The sequence below is a fragment of the Spermophilus citellus genome, assembly GCF_964194105.1.
Source record: "Spermophilus citellus genome assembly, chromosome: 17".
NCBI lineage: Eukaryota > Metazoa > Chordata > Mammalia > Rodentia > Sciuridae > Spermophilus > Spermophilus citellus.
Window position 1 is genome coordinate 76,530,364 of NC_138199.1, and position 14,626 is coordinate 76,544,989.

At 60.9% G+C, this 14,626-nt stretch overlaps 2 protein-coding genes across 3 annotated transcripts; one reads left to right on the top strand and one right to left on the bottom strand.

Annotated features, from left to right (window-relative positions):
• The first annotated feature begins 3,737 nt into the window (after window positions 1–3,737).
• LOC308636299 (caspase recruitment domain-containing protein 14-like) lies at window positions 3,738–5,259 on the top strand. Its single transcript, XM_081271721.1, has 3 exons — window positions 3,738–3,879; window positions 4,228–4,343; window positions 4,930–5,259. Exons 1-3 carry the CDS (start codon window positions 3,745–3,747, stop codon window positions 5,135–5,137), a joined length of 459 nt encoding a protein of 152 aa, XP_081127847.1. The 5' UTR covers window positions 3,738–3,744; the 3' UTR covers window positions 5,138–5,259.
• A 1,184-nt stretch (window positions 5,260–6,443) lies between these two features.
• On the bottom strand, window positions 6,444–14,624 carry SGSH (N-sulfoglucosamine sulfohydrolase). Of its 2 annotated transcripts, none has more exons than XM_081272386.1 (8): window positions 14,477–14,623; window positions 12,192–12,352; window positions 10,538–10,643; window positions 10,144–10,294; window positions 9,681–9,837; window positions 9,305–9,386; window positions 7,894–8,097; window positions 6,444–7,145 (listed from the first exon to the last, which is right to left on the bottom strand). In XM_081272386.1, exons 1-8 carry the CDS (start codon window positions 14,562–14,564, stop codon window positions 6,586–6,588), a joined length of 1,509 nt encoding a protein of 502 aa, XP_081128512.1. In that variant the 5' UTR covers window positions 14,565–14,623; the 3' UTR covers window positions 6,444–6,585. The 2 variants fall into 2 exon arrangements, with proteins under 2 accessions (XP_081128512.1, XP_081128513.1); XM_081272387.1 differs by having other exon boundaries at window positions 6,634–6,867; window positions 14,477–14,624.
• Window positions 14,625–14,626: the final 2 nt, after the last annotated feature.

Below are 14,626 nucleotides of genomic sequence, written 5' to 3' on the forward strand. Positions count from 1 at the left end.
CCCGGGAGGCTCAGGTGCACAGAGGTGTTCCAGTCCAGCACCTCTCGCCCGTCCACTGTGAGCGCCCCAGCAGGCCCTGGGAGAGGCTGCCCGTTGGCATGTCTGACTGGAGCTCTCAGTGACATGGGCTGCCCGCAGTGCCCGTGGCAAGGTTCCTGAGCAGGTCCTTGGGCCTGGCCACTCGTGAGAGTACGCGGGTTCTCCCCCACAACACCTGAGTGAGCATCTGGGGAGGGGGCTAGGCCCTGGGGTCTTTTTTAAGCCCTGGGGACTGTGAATGTTGCCAGGGTTGAGCACTCCTGCTAGAAGCCCAGCGGGCAGGGACACCTCTCCTGCCTGGTGCTCCTGGCGAGAGCAGCCATGGCAGCTGGGCAGGGGCCTCTCCTTGTCCCTTCAGGGCTCAGCAGCAGCTCATCACCCTTATCCAGGACGTGACCCAACAGCGGACGGTTGCCCGCAAAGTGAGGCCCTGGGTGGGCTGCGAGGGTGTGGGTGTGGGCCCGGGGTCCCGTGGGCAGGTGTGAGCTGATCTGAGCAGGGCAGCGCCTGTCCCCATGGCCCTCCAGACCTTTGCAGGGGTCTGCATGCCTCTCCCTGCGCGCAGGCCCTGGAACACTCTGTGCAAACCCGGTGGGTCCTGCTCTCACACGTAGCTGCTCCGTGCCTCACCTGCCTGGCCCGTCTGCCTGCTTGTCTTCCCGTTCCCATCCCTTCCTCTGCACACAGCACGGGGCGGGTTGCTGATTACCCATCTGTCACCAAGCGGCAGCTAGGATGGTCCTGTCCCAGAGCCGGCAGTGCTTAGGTGTGGGGACGCTGCTCTTCCCTCTGCTTTAGGCTGACTGCCTGGGGACCCTCCCCTGCCTCCTGCCCCTGTCCACTGGGCACAGCCTGATGGTTAGAGACCACACTGGATCTGCCTGGGGGCAGGGTTGGGAGGCTGGGCCTCAGGCCCTGTGTGGTGGCGTCAGCAGCTCCTCCTCACCCCTCTTCCCTTCCCCGTCCCTCCCGTGGCAGTCTTCGGGGGACACTCAGAAGCTGGTGCGCATCGTCAGCATGGACAGAGCCAAGGATGGTCCTCTGTGCTCATCCTTTGGTGAGGGCCAGGACCCCAGCAGGGCAGAAGGTGAGGCCCGGGGAGCTGCACTGCTGGCCTGGGGGGCCAGCTTCTTCAGGCTGAGGCCTCCTGCCCAGGCCAGGGTCTGTTTTTAAAAACTGTATTTGATGTCTACATGCCCTTCTGGAGGCCACTAAGCTACATATCTGTGATTTCCTCCAAACTGTCACTTCCTCCTCCGTGACTTCTGTGACCTGCCCCAGGGAAATAGTGCAGATGCCACTGGCACAACCCTATCCATGGCCGTCTTTCTGGAATAGTAAAAACTTGAAACCCACCAACATCATGCAAGCCAGTGGACCCTGGGATGGTCACTTAGCCACCAGTGTGTGCACGAGTTCATGGTAGAGGCCAGATTGGCACAGACCCCGAGGCAGGTAAGACTGCTCACTGAAGACCATCAGAAGCCAAGTTAGAACAAGAAGAATCATTTTGGTTTATTTTCCCCCTGAAGTTTTCTTTCAGTGCACAGTACAAGGTGGCTGTTGAGGACCAAGAGCAGCACAAGTATCTCAGGAGTAGAGGGAAGGGCCCAGGAAGGGGCAGGCTGGGGACCCGGAGCCCTGGGGGCAGGACCGGGGAAGGGGCCGGGCTCTCCCAGATCCTCCTCTGGAAGGAGAAAATCTGCTTCCTCTGTGACTTCTGGGGGTCAAACAGGATGTCAGGGTCATCAGCCCTGAGCCTGGAGAGCCCCCGCTGTTTACTACTGAGTCAGGGAAGTGCTGGGAGGCCTGGGGTGGGGTGGAAGGCGTGATCAGTGGTGCTGGACTGAGTCCTGTTATTGTAGGTGCTGGGGCAGCAGCGGGGCTCCAGGGGGCGGCCGTGGCCTGGCGCCCCTGCTCACCAGCCTTCTCCTCCACAGACTGCTCCAGCGCGTGCTTCTGGGCCGAGAGCTGCTTTACCCTGGCGCCGTACAGCCTGGTGCACCCCCACAGGCCCGCCCGGCCCCGGCCCGTGCTCCTGGTGCCCAGGGTGGTCGGGAAGATCCTGAGCAGGAAGCTCTGCCTCCTCCAGGGGTTTAGGAAGTGCCCAGCAGGTGCGCTCTCACCTGGCCCTGCCAGAAAGGCTCTGCCTGCTCCTGAGGCAGCAGGTGAAGGTCACGGTGTGGGTTTCCTCCGCAGGGCCACGGCCTCTCGGGGCTCCAGGTCAGGTCCTCCCTTCCCTCCTCCAGCTCTGGGGACCTCTGGCATTCCCTGGCCTGTGTCTGCACGGCTCCCACCTCACTGTGTCCCTGGGTCTTCAGATGGCCTTCTCGTGTAAGGACACTAGTTATCAGGTTTAGGACCCCCCAATCCAGCAAGACCTCACCTGGCCTGCTCTGAAGACCCTATTTCCAAGTTAAGGTTCCATCTGAGGTTCTGTGTGGACATGAATGGGGGGCACTGTTCCACCCCCACAGTCACTGTTGGCAAACAGGCTTCTACCCACTGGGGTAGCACAGCTGGAGGGCCATCTGCCCCTGAGCCACTCAAGGCGGTTTCACAGGGGAGCCGCCAATCCCGGGCAGCAGGAGAGGCTGTTGGCAGGTGCTGGGTTACACCCAGGTGTCTTTGCCACCTCTGGCTTTCCAAGAGGAAAGGAAGCAGGCGCGGTCTAGGAGGTTCCTTCATGAGCACTGACCGTGGCCAGGCTCCAAGGGGCAGCTGGAGATGCCGAGTCCCACCACTTCTTCAGAAATAGCTGCCTGGGCACACATGGGGCAGGCCCGTGGGAGGGGCAGAGCCCCAGTAGGTGGCCCAAAGGGGTAGTGGTGGATTGTGTGGGAGGGGCAGGGGGCCAGCCAGGAGAGGCAGCTCTAGGGGGGAGCCGCCAATCCCCAGGCAGTGGGCAGATGTGGAAAGGCACAAGGCCTGAGCCACTGCACGTGGGACGGGTGAGGCCCGGGGAGTCAGTGAAAAGACCTGGGGGGCTTGACCTTTGATGCCCGTCTCAAAAACAGAATGGGAGGTGGCTAGAGCAGAGCCCAGAGAGGGTCTTCGGGGCCGCTGGGCCAGTGGAGGTGCTGGCAAAGCTTCAGCAGGGAGGAAGGGCACCTGGCAGCCTCAGATCAGGGGTGCCAAGGTGGGGGGGCGGTCAGGAGGAGGGGGTGCAGTTCTGAGCTGGGGCCTGGCAGACAAGGACAGCCACTCAGGAGCAGGGCCCGGAGGGCTCCAGGTTTGCTCCCAGCGGGTCTCAGCTGCACACCAGGACTCGCATGGCCAGGCCATGTCCACTGTGGGGGCGTTAGAGGGTGTTGGGCAGCACCCCAGCCTCATCCTACTGGATGTCATAGCAGAGCCCTGTTCTAGCTATAGCCCCTGAAAATGTCCCCTGAGGGTAAAGTGCCCCTGGATGAACAACAGGGATCTAAGGAGCTGAGGGAACGTCCAGCCGTAAGAAGTTGGACATCCATCTGCCCGCCCATCCCTTCCGCCCATCATCTTTCTCTTCTCCCATCCACGTCCCTACCCTGGTGGTGTCCCTGCAGTGTCCAGGTCTTTCAGGGTGGGGGTGTCCAGCACAGACTCCTCCTGGTGGGAAGGGACCACCCTAGAGCTTCTCGGGCTGGCTAGTGGGACCCACGGGGATGGGTATTCACGTGGGTCCCCTGAGGATCCCTGTGCAGCCAGGTGTGACGGCCCTGCCCGATGTCATCTCTAGAGTACTTGAGCCAGGAGGAATATGACACCTGGAGCCAGAGAGGGGACATCATCCAGGAGGGACAGGAATCTCCTGGCCGCTGCTGGGTGACACGCCAAGCTGTAGAGTCCCTCATGGAAGAGGTAGGGGTGGGCCTGGGGCTGCTCCAGGGACTGCAGCTCCCACCTGGGCTGGGAGGATTTGGGGACAACTTCTAGGGCCCTGGATGCCCCAGCTGGATGCTCCGTGGGAGGGACCCAGATCCATGGGACCTTGGCAAGCTGACTCCTTGATCCTCAGCTCCCTTGACTCAGGAGACATTTAACAAATGCATGAATAGAATGGAGACGCCGATGCTCCGGTGCTTGAGGCTCAAGCGAGGAAGACGGTCCCTGGGAGGAGCTATGAGTACGAGGCTCTGCACCTCATAGCTCCTCCAAGGCCCGAGACCCAGGATCTTGACTCATTTCCTCCTTCTCTCTCCCCCTAAGAATATTCACGCCCTCCTTGATGTCCAGCTGGACAGCGTCCGTAGCCTGCATCAGATGGACATCTTCCCCATCATCGTCCATGTCTCCATCAATGAGAAGAATGCAAAGAAACTCAAGTAGGTGCCACTGGGGCTGGCAGTGGGGTTGGACGGGCACCGAGCTTCAGAACGCACAGGTGTCCAGCTTCAGGGCCCGCCAAGAGGCTTCCAGAGCTCATGCTGCTCTGGCCCTGGAAACACCATACCCCCCCAACTTCAGGACGGAGGTCTACCTGCCCTCTCCAGGTGAGAACCTGCCACCTGGCCTAGCTCGACTGCCCCCACTGGTGGAAATCACTTTGGGGCCTAGTCCTAGCTTTTTTTTGGTGGGGGTACCAGGGATTGAACTCAGGGGCTCTTCACCGCTGAGCCCCACCCCCCAGCCCTTTTAATATTTCATTTAGAGACAGAGTCTAAGTTGTTTAGGGCCTCCGAGTTGCTGAGGCTGGCCTTGAACTAGTGATCTTCCCGCCTCAGCCTCCCAAGGCACTGGGAAAACGGACGTGTGCCACTGTGCCCAGCTCAGTCCTAGCTTCTTTATGAGGTCCCCTCAAGGTGGGCCACTGTCTGCATCCAGGGCTGTCTGGGCAGGTGCTGTGCCTCTGGCTCTCTCCTGGGGAGCCAGGTGACCCTGCTCTGCAGCCTCATGGTCTCTGCCACCCAGGAAAGGCCTTCAGCGGCTGGGCACCTCGGAGGAGCAGCTCCTGGAGGCGGCCAGGCAGGAGGAGGCCGACCTGGACAAAGTGCCCTGCCTGTACAGCAGCCTGGCCCCTGAGGCCTGGAGTGACGTGGACGTCCTGCTGGGCTGTGTCCGCCTGGCCATCGCAGATGAGCAGAAGAAGGTGGTGTGGACGGAGGAGAGACCCCACTGACGCCATCCTTCCCTGGGCTGTGAGGACCCCCATGTCACTGCCATCCTGTCCTTTGCCAGAGCCTTGGGGCACAGCTGGGACAGCTCAGCATGCAGGCCCGGCTCCCCCTCTGGCTGGGGTCTCACTCTGCACCCTCACCATGGTGGGCACAGAGTGGTCACCCATACCCACTGTGACCCCTCCGCCCTTCACCAGGGCGTGGCATGGGCTGAACCAGAGGCCCTGGGAACATTTCTGCAGAGCCAGGGGCCCCAGCCTCTTGGGACAACTGGATAAACTCCCAATCTGATCACTGGCTGCCCTTCCTTTCACATTTCAAGATGTCAAAGGGAACCTCCCCAAAAGCCCCTGGAGCAGCCGGCTGGGAGCCTCAGTGTCCCCAAGGTTACTGCCACCCCTGCCCAGGGCAGAGGCACAGACCCCGTGCAATGTGGCCCTGACTGACTTTTTCAGCTCCTGAGGGCTGGGAGCTGTGTCAGTCCCTCTGGGTCAGACACCTGCATGTTCACCTGTAAATAAAGTTCCTAAACAGTATTCTCAGGGGGTCTGTGCCTGGTGGCCTCCATGCTCGGCCCTGGACTACTAGGCAAGGGCCCCTACCTGGACTTGACTCACTTCCTGGGGCTGTTGTAGACTGAATGTCATTTTCAAAAAGTGTCCCTGGACTGGACATTGTCCTAGAATTCAGGTTGCTACTATCATAGATGAGTTCAGAAAGTGGATTCCGTGTGTTTTATGAAACGAAAGGCTTTTACAGGGCTCTGGCTGTGGTTTCCTCCCACCCCAGGCCCATATGGAGTGGAGTGCAGGGGACCCCACTAGAGGGAGAGGACCCTCTGTCTAGTTTTTCAAGGCTGAGTTTCTGGGCAGGCAGAGGGAGGCAGGGATGGAGCCAGACCCTGGTGTCACACAAGAAGCAACCCAACCAGAGGGTGCCCTTTCACACCTCATCCCCAGCAGCTCAGAAAGAAGGACCAGCTCTGCCCAGCAAGGTCCCAGGACTAAACCTGTCACCACCAAGAACCAGTGAGAACCCCCTGGGGCGGATGCGGGGCTATGGGCAAAGGAAGGCAGTGGAGCCAACCAGGGCTGGTCAAAGCCTCCCCTAGAGCCCGGCAGGTAACGCCAGAGGCCATGTCTGGCTGCCTCCAGTGGAGGGGTCAGAAATGTCCCTGGTGCCTCACACTGATCAAGGTCCCTGCCCTTTTGTCTTGGGATCCCCAAACGCACCCTGAAATCATGGGCTGGGGATCCCACCCTGTCCCAGGCCACCCTGTCCCAGGCTACCCCCTACAGTTCTTGTGCCAGGGCACGGCTCAGACTCGAGGACAACAGTGTCCCCTGCTATGGCAGCATCCCCCCAAGGGAGGAGGTAGGGCACATGGGGTCTCCCCTTCAGGAGAGGAGAGGCCGTGTGACACCCCACGTCACAGAGGAGCGGCGGTGCGTCACAGCTCGTTGTGGAGTGGCTGGCACTGTGGAGACAGCTTCTCCTCCAGGACACCCTCGGGGGCACACACCCAGGGGTCGTGGGTCTCCCACTGCCACTTGGCCAGGCGGGTCTTCAGCGCCTCCAGGACCTGGGCGAAGCGTGGGTCGGCAGCCAGGTTCTGGGTCTCGCGGGGGTCGCGGTGCTCATCGTAGAGCTCCCAGCGGTCCCGGTAGTAGTAGTGGTGCAGGTCCTTGTACCAGCCCGTGGGCTGGCCGGCCACAGTGCGGTTCAGGAGGTCCTGAAAGGTGGGCGAGACGTAGAGGTCCTGGTCCACGGGGAAGGGCATCTTGAAGCCCAGGTTGTGCACCAGGCGGAAGTTCTGGTGGTACACAGAGCGCATGGGGTAGGACATGGTGACCTCGTGGTGGCTCTGGCTGCCAAAGACGGTGGCCCAAAGGGGCTCTGCCTCCAGTGCTGGCAGGAGGGACCGGCCCGTGAGCTGGATGGTTTTGGAGCCAAAGATGGTATAGCTGGGGTAGGAGAGGGAGAACCAGTCCAAGATGGTGGGCGTGAGATCTGGAAGCAAAGGAGAGGGCGCTTCAGGAGGGTCCCTGAGGGCAGAGCCTGGGGAAGAGCTGCGTCTGAGTCACCTTGAAGCCACCGCCAGCAGGGGTGCAGCAGGGGTGCTATTTTGGGAAGACACCTTCAGGGTCTGGCCATCCCTGGACTACTTGGGCCTCTACTAGTGTAGCCTGGTGATAGCTGGATTCCTTCTAAAACCCAGGAAGTGCACGCCCCAGGCAGGGAGCCCTTCACGCAGCGTACCGTCACAGTGTCCCTGGCTCAGGGTTTGGGGCTAAGAGAGACATGGGCCTGAGCTGGAGGGAACCCAGGGGCCCAGCTGCCCTGACCAGCCTGCCCGCAGCTCCTGTGAGCAGAGGGCAGAGCACGGCCAGTTCCTGCCTGGGCCACGCTCTCCTCAGCCTCTCTCAGTTTCCTGCACCTGTGCTTCTGCCTACGCAGCTGCAGTGTGGGACTCGACAACCCAGGGCCGCCTTAGGGCACCATGGGTAAGTGCTTCTCAAAGTGGGGCCCCAGGCCCACGGTGCTGGCACCCCTGGGAACTTGTCAGGCACTCTGGGGTGTGATTTGGACGTTAACTCGCGTGCCAGGTGATTCTGGTACTCATGCATGTAAACGGGCCGCTGTCCCTTCCCTGCCTGGGTCACGGCTGGGTCACACTGCAGAGCCGGGCCTGGCCCGTAGCAGTCCCAACAGATGGCCACTTCTAACCCTCCCCTGCACGAGGCAGACACAGCCATACCTAGGAGGCTCACGAAGGCCTCGCTGACCTGGCCCCAGCGCTGCCGGTGCTCCGGAGAGGACACCAGCAAGGGCTCAGCGGTACCCGGCCAGTACAGGTTGGTCCTGCCGCTGGGGAAGGGGATCCCGTTGTCGGATGTGAAGATGACCAGGGTGTTGTTCAGGACCCCGGCTCCACGTAGCTCCTCAAGCACAAGCCCGATCCCTGTTGGGGTGCAGGGGCACAGGCTCAGCTGCAGGCGTGAAGAGGGACTTGGGCAAGTGGGCTCACCCTGCACCTCATTACCTGGCCGCTGGGCTCTGTCACTTTCTGGACTTACAACACCCCTGGTGCCCCCCACCCACATACTGGGGATTAAGCCCAGGGCTGGAGCATGCTACCTCCCCAGAGCCCCCTGTGATCCTTCCTGCCAACCCAGGCCTCTTGCTCAGGGGCCTCCAGGGACCTGGTCATCCCTTGTCACCACCGGCATGCCCAGGCGGCTGCTCCTGCCCCTCACTGGTTTCTGTATTTTCTGGAATTTCATATCTATCCAGTGAAGTCAAGAGGGACAGCCTGAAGACAGACTTTCCCTTCACCCACCATTACCGGGACCCCTAAAGGCACCAGCAGAGACGTGATAAAAGCCCCCACCTTCTACAGCAGGCTGAAGGTGCACCCCCTAAAGATATGTCCACCCCCAACCTGAGAAGATGACCTTATTTGGAAAAGGGACTTTGCAGATGTAAGTTAAGGATTTGGGGACAAGAGCATCCTGAAGTCCCCAGGTGGTCCCTAAACCCAATGACAAGGGTGCTTGTAAGAACAGGAGACAGACAAGACCCAGCAAAGGGACACGAGGTGGAGGCTGAAGCTCAGCAGCGCTCCCACAGCTGAGGGACCCCGAGGGCTCCCCGCCCCAGAAGCCAGACAGGCTGGACACCCCCTGAGCCTTTGGAAGGGGTGAGGCCAGTCAGACCTTTACCTCGGACTTCTGGCCTCTAGGAAGAGCACAAATTTCTGCTGCTTTAAGCACCCCCGTTTGTGGTACTTGGTTATAGCAGCCACAAAAATCCAGCACACCTCCCAGGTCCCGCCTCAGCACAATCCAGGCAGCTCCCACCCAAACCTGACTTGGACCCAATTGCTGGGAAAGTGTTTGGAGTCTTCACTTAGCCTATGGGGCACCTGAGGGCCTGGCCAGGAGAATTCTGCAGCAGGTGACCTCAGAGAAGGCTGAGGTGCCCCTGGAGACAGGGCCACCTGCGCCTGCCCAAGCCTGAACGCAGGCTCTGCCCAGCCTGGCACAGGGCCTTCCACACCGACCCTTGCTCACACTCTGTTGTGGGTAGGACCCTCCTCTGCTGACCCAACCCAGCTGAGGGGCACCCAACCCAGGGCAGGGTTCGAAGCCTGCATTCCTAGAACCCACCTTGGTCCATCCGGCCAATGGTGGTGTACTGAGCAGCCAGGTCAGCTCGGGCTGCTGGGGTGTCGGGGACAAAGTAAGGCACCTGGGGAGGTAGGAGGGTGGGAAGTCAGGCTCAGATTGGGGGACCCACCACTGAACTGGGGTAGGAGACACAGGTTCCAGCCACCATCTTCCTCCCGTGGATGGATCAGTGGAACAGCTTTGCTCTGGAGGGTCACCTCCCGTCTCCAGGGCGCCCTGTGGCCCCATGGAGGGGGTCTGAACCCCACTTAGGCAGAGGTCTCCTCCTCTGGGCTAGTCTCTCATCATCTGGGGCCAGGGGCATGAGCAGGGTAGGGTCCTGGGTTCAGATGGTCATGGCAGGGACCCCTCGTACCAGCACATCCTGAGGGTCGTAGACCTGGGGTGTCCAGTCTGGGATGCGCCCCATGCCGCTGTCCCCATTGCCAAACTTCTCACAGAAGGCTCCGTACTGGGGCTGCGAGTGCCCACAGCGGTGGGGGTCGTGGAAGGCAACGTACAGGAAGAAAGGCCTGAATGTGGGGGAGGGCTCCGTGTCCAGGTCGAGGTCGGCCAGCTGGGCCACTGCCTCGACTTTCCACCCTGAGGGCCCTGTGCTATTTGGCCAGGATGCCTCTCGGCCTCGCCTACTCCTCTATTGAGGGTCTCCATCACCTCGCTGCCTCAATTTCTCCACATTCCTTCTTCCTCTGCCCTGAGCGTCCATGACCTTCTCTTCCAACCTGCCCCAGCAGCTGGGGGCTCCAGAAATCCCCACTGAAGACTCTGGGATGTGTCCAGGTTAACCAGGGAGAGCAATGCAGGGGACCTCCCCGAACCTGTCATCCTGAGTCTGCAAGAACTTCCGGACCAGCAGCTTAATCCTAGTGATGTTCCGCCCCACCTGGAGCACGGAGTCGTTCTCCTCTGTGTGCGCAAAGTCAAATGGGTACACGGTCTCCGGCCCCACGTGCTTCTTCCCGATGATGCCTGGGGGTGGGCAGAGGCTGGTCCAGGGTCCTCTCTGTCCCCCTCACACCCTTAGCCCAGTGTGCTACAGCGGCAGGCAGACAGCCCAGACCCTTGGTTGGTTCTTGTGCAGCCCCAGCCCAGCCAGGAGGCTACAGCCCAGGTCCTTGGGACAAGGGCCCAGGGCAGAACTCAGGGTAGCTCAGGGGTGGACTTCCCAGGCTGTGACTTCTCTCTACAGGGCAGAGGGGGATGGCACCTCACCTGTGCGCACGCCGGCCTGGCTGAGCAGCAGCGGCAGGCTCCGCACCTTGTCGAAGGAGTTGAAGTGGTGCACGTCCTGGTGCAGCCCGTACATGCCATTCTGGTGCTGCGGGAAGGACCCCGTAAGGCTGGGCCCCAGCTCCTGCTCTCGCAGCTCACCCACGCCCCTCTCAGATGGCCAGCACCCAGGGAGATTTCCCCCCTGACCTGCTTCTTGCCAACAGGCCCCTCCATGGCAGCAGGGCCAGGGCAAGAGGAAGAGAACCTGGAGGTGCCCGGGACAGGCGGCTTTCACTCCCCTCTTTGTGAGCCCCTGCACCTTCCACCTTTCTGCTACGATCACACCTTGCAGATTATGAGGGGACACTTCTTGCTATTGCCTTGATCACCTAGTCATTTTATGCTGTCAAAGAAACCACACACGTTAAAGCTGCAGCTGGTCTAGGAAGAGGGACAGTGAGGAAGAAAGGAAGAGCCCTGCCTCCCACCCCCACCGCCCAGAAGCCAGGGACCCCTCAGGAGACCCAGGGTGATCATGAGCGCCTTCTGCTCAGCACGGCCTCCCCGGGGTAGGCGTGGAGCGCGCACACTTGCTTACAGAAAGGGGCTATCACAAGACGCACACCCAGGACAAGAGCCCAGACGCCCACGATCACATAGCTCTCCTCACAACAGCCAGAGGTAGAAGCCACCGCGTGCACCGACAGAGCCGACTGGCACCATGGGACCACTTGTACCAGGGAACGTTATTCAGCCTCAAAAAAGAGGAAAATTCTGACCCATGCTCTAATGGGGACAAACCTCGGGGACATGCTAGGTGAAACAAGCTGGTCACAGAAGGACAAATGCTGTCCGGTCCCACCCACGGGAGTCCTTAGTTGTCGAATTCAGACAGAAAGCAGAAGGGGGGTGCTGGGCTGGGGAGGAGCCCTGGGGGTCAGTGTTCAACAGGGACAGAGTCTCCATTTGGGAAAAGGAGCAAGTTCTGAAGATGAACAGGTAGGGCTGAGCGAAGTGAAGGCACTCACTAGTGCCACGGGATACCTGGGCCACGCGGCTGGGCACGTGGCCTGCGTGACCTCCCGACTACGCAGGAGGCTGAGGCAGGGCATTTCAAGTTCAAGGCCAGCCTGGGCAGCTGAGCAAGACCCTGCCTCAAAATAAAACTGGAAGAAGGCTGGGGTGCGGCCCAGTGGCAGAACACTTGCCCAGCATGCGTGAGGCCCTGGGTGCCATCCCTAGTACTGCAAACTAGTAAATAAACGTGAGGATGTCAAAGTCACGTCCTTCTCACAACAGTAAAAGAGCAAGCGCCTTAACGGCACAGGTCCTGCCACGGGGGGTGCCCCACACTGCGGGCAGCAGCTGGGCTGAGCGTGCAGGCTGCTGCGTGCTCTGCCCACAGAGCCATGTTCGGCCAACCCCTCGGGCCCTGTGAGCCAGGTCTTGCTGGGCCTCCACTTTACGGGTGAGGAGACTGAGGCACAGGGAGGGAGGAGCCATGGAGCCTGCTCTGCTGGTGGGTGGGGAGTCAGAGCCGGGGTCTGCCCTTGACACTGGCCACTGTGCCTGCCTTGGGGACGGGAGGGAAGTGGCAGCACCCTAGGGAGGCGGGGGTCCCGAGGCTGGGCCCTGGGCCCCTGGCGGCCCTCACCTGGGGCAGGCCTGTGAGGAGGCTGGCACGGCTGGGCGAGCAGCTGCTGACGGAGGTGAAGGCGTTGCGGAAGACGAGGCTGCGGCGGGCCAGGGCGTCCAGGTGAGGGGTGGCGATGGCACTGTTGTTGTACACTCCACTCTCAAAACCTCCATCGTCCGCTGGGGGAGGCAGGAGACAGGGCATGGGGCTGGGTCAGAGGGACAGTGTGTGGGAGTGGGGAGATGGGTCCTGCTGCGGAGACTTGGGTCACAGATGCCGGGGAGGACAAGACACCCAGCGGGCAGCACATCTGAGTGGTTGATACAAAGCAGGCATAATATCAAGGGCATGTGACACCCAGGCAGGCGTGACATCTCACATGTGACACCCGGGGGGCATGACACCCAGGCAGGTGTGACACCTCACACGTGAAACTGGGCAGGCATGACACCCCACACACGTGATACCCAGGCGGGCATGACAGCCAGGCGGCATACCTAGCAGGCAGGATGCCTGGGGGGTGTTAGCAGGCAGGGATAAGACCCAGGCGGGCCTGGTATCCAGCAAGCATGGCACCCAGGTGGGTATGTTATGAAGGGGGCCGACGTGCTACGCGTGGGGCAGAACAACCCCACAGCTTGACGTCCATGGGTCAAGCTGGCCACTGTGCTGTCCATGGGTGCGTGATAGTCCAGCACAGTGCAACCCGGCACGTCACAGGGGGTTGCTGGCCACAACGCAAGCTTGTTGGCATCCCAAGCTCTATAGCTGTACCAGGCAGTGGCCAGGAGAGCTGGCCCAGGGCACCTCTGAGAATCTTCCTCTGTGCTTCCATCCCCGCCTCTCACTGATACACAGCCCCCTTCCCCAAAGCCTAGAGACCACGAAGCAACTGAAGCCCAGAGGTGAGGTGTAGAGCCCATGTCCACACAGCGGGGCAGTGGGGAGTGGGGACAGGCCTCCCAGCTCCTTCAGCCACACCAAACTTCTTCCCTCTGCTCTGGGAGCCCCAGGGCAACCCCCTCTACACCTGCCTCAGAGGCTGCCCACTCCTTGAACAGAGGTGAATGGCCAAGGTCCAGCTGGGCCACCATCCTCCATCCTGCTGGACATACTGGGCATGAGTGATGGCAGCCCAGCAGCCTGGGAGGGTGGATCAGGATGCTGAGGTCCTGCCATTTGGAATGCATCCTGCCACAGCCGAGGAGGAAATACTGCCCTGGTCCAAGCCCACTCAGACGCCTTACACTTGGCTATGGCCCAGCAATTGACTGACAAACTCCACCTCGGATTCATACGTTGAAGTCCCAACCCCAATGTGACTGTCTGTTGACAGGGTCTTTAATGAGGGTTAAATGAGGTCCTAAGGCTGGGGTCAAATCTAAGGACTGAGGCCTTCCCCTGCCATGTGAGAAAACAGCAAGAAGGTGGCCGTCCCCAGAACCTGACCTTGCTGGCAGGGGGGCCTTAGAATCATGAGAAATAACTGTCGGATTGTCAGACAGCTGGTCTGCGGCTCCTTGTTACTGCAGCCCAACCTAAGGCAGGCCCAACCCTGGGGGCCCCATTGTCTGGGCTCTGGAAGGCTCCAGCACTAATCCGGGTCTGGACAGGATGGATCCCCGGGCAGACTCTTCTCCCCTGCCCCTGGGAGGGGGGCTGACAAGAGAGCTGTTTACCTTACAATTAGCTGAATGGCCTGCCCCAGACCACAAAGTTTAATCAGAGAGTGGGCCTGGCAGGAAGCCAGACCTCAAAAGGGTTTGAGGTATCACATGCCAGTCCTGGTCACCCAAACAGGAAGTCTCATGAGCAGCAGGGCCTGCAGGAACTTGGGATTTCTGAGAGGGTGTGTGGGTTGTGGGGGCCTGGAAAGCTGAGCCACAGCTTTGGAGCCTGAAAGGGGAAGGTTAAGCTCACAGGGTGAGGAGGGGCACCTGAGAGGTCTCCAGTCGCCCTCTGGGCTCTGTTGCCCATCTGGTTCTGCTGGCACCATATAGGGCAGCCTTGGCTGCTCTGGATACTGCTAGGGGATTTGCAAGGCCAGACGGGAATAGGGACAGAAGTCGGGGTACTGAGCAAGGGAGCTGACCCTTCCAAACCCCACTGCATTCTCCACTGAGACAACCACGAAGAGTTTGTGGGCAGCAGTGAGGAGCGATGGGGTGGGAACGGCAGTGACTCTGTACAGCCGGGCACGCTGGGGTCAGCACCGAGCACTGCTGGGGAGAGGGCAAGTGGCCGCTTTGTGGGGCAGCAACAGGTGGCCGTGGGAATAGTAGTGCCCAGGTGGCTGCACTCACCTAGAATCAGCAGCACGTTCCGGGGGCGCGCCCGGCAGAGTCCCAAGACCAGCAGCAGCGCGCAGCAGGCGGGCCCGGGGCTGTGCATGGCGACCGCGGTCCGCGCGCTCTGCCGGGTCACAGGCTCTGGCTCCGCCCCGCCCCGCGATC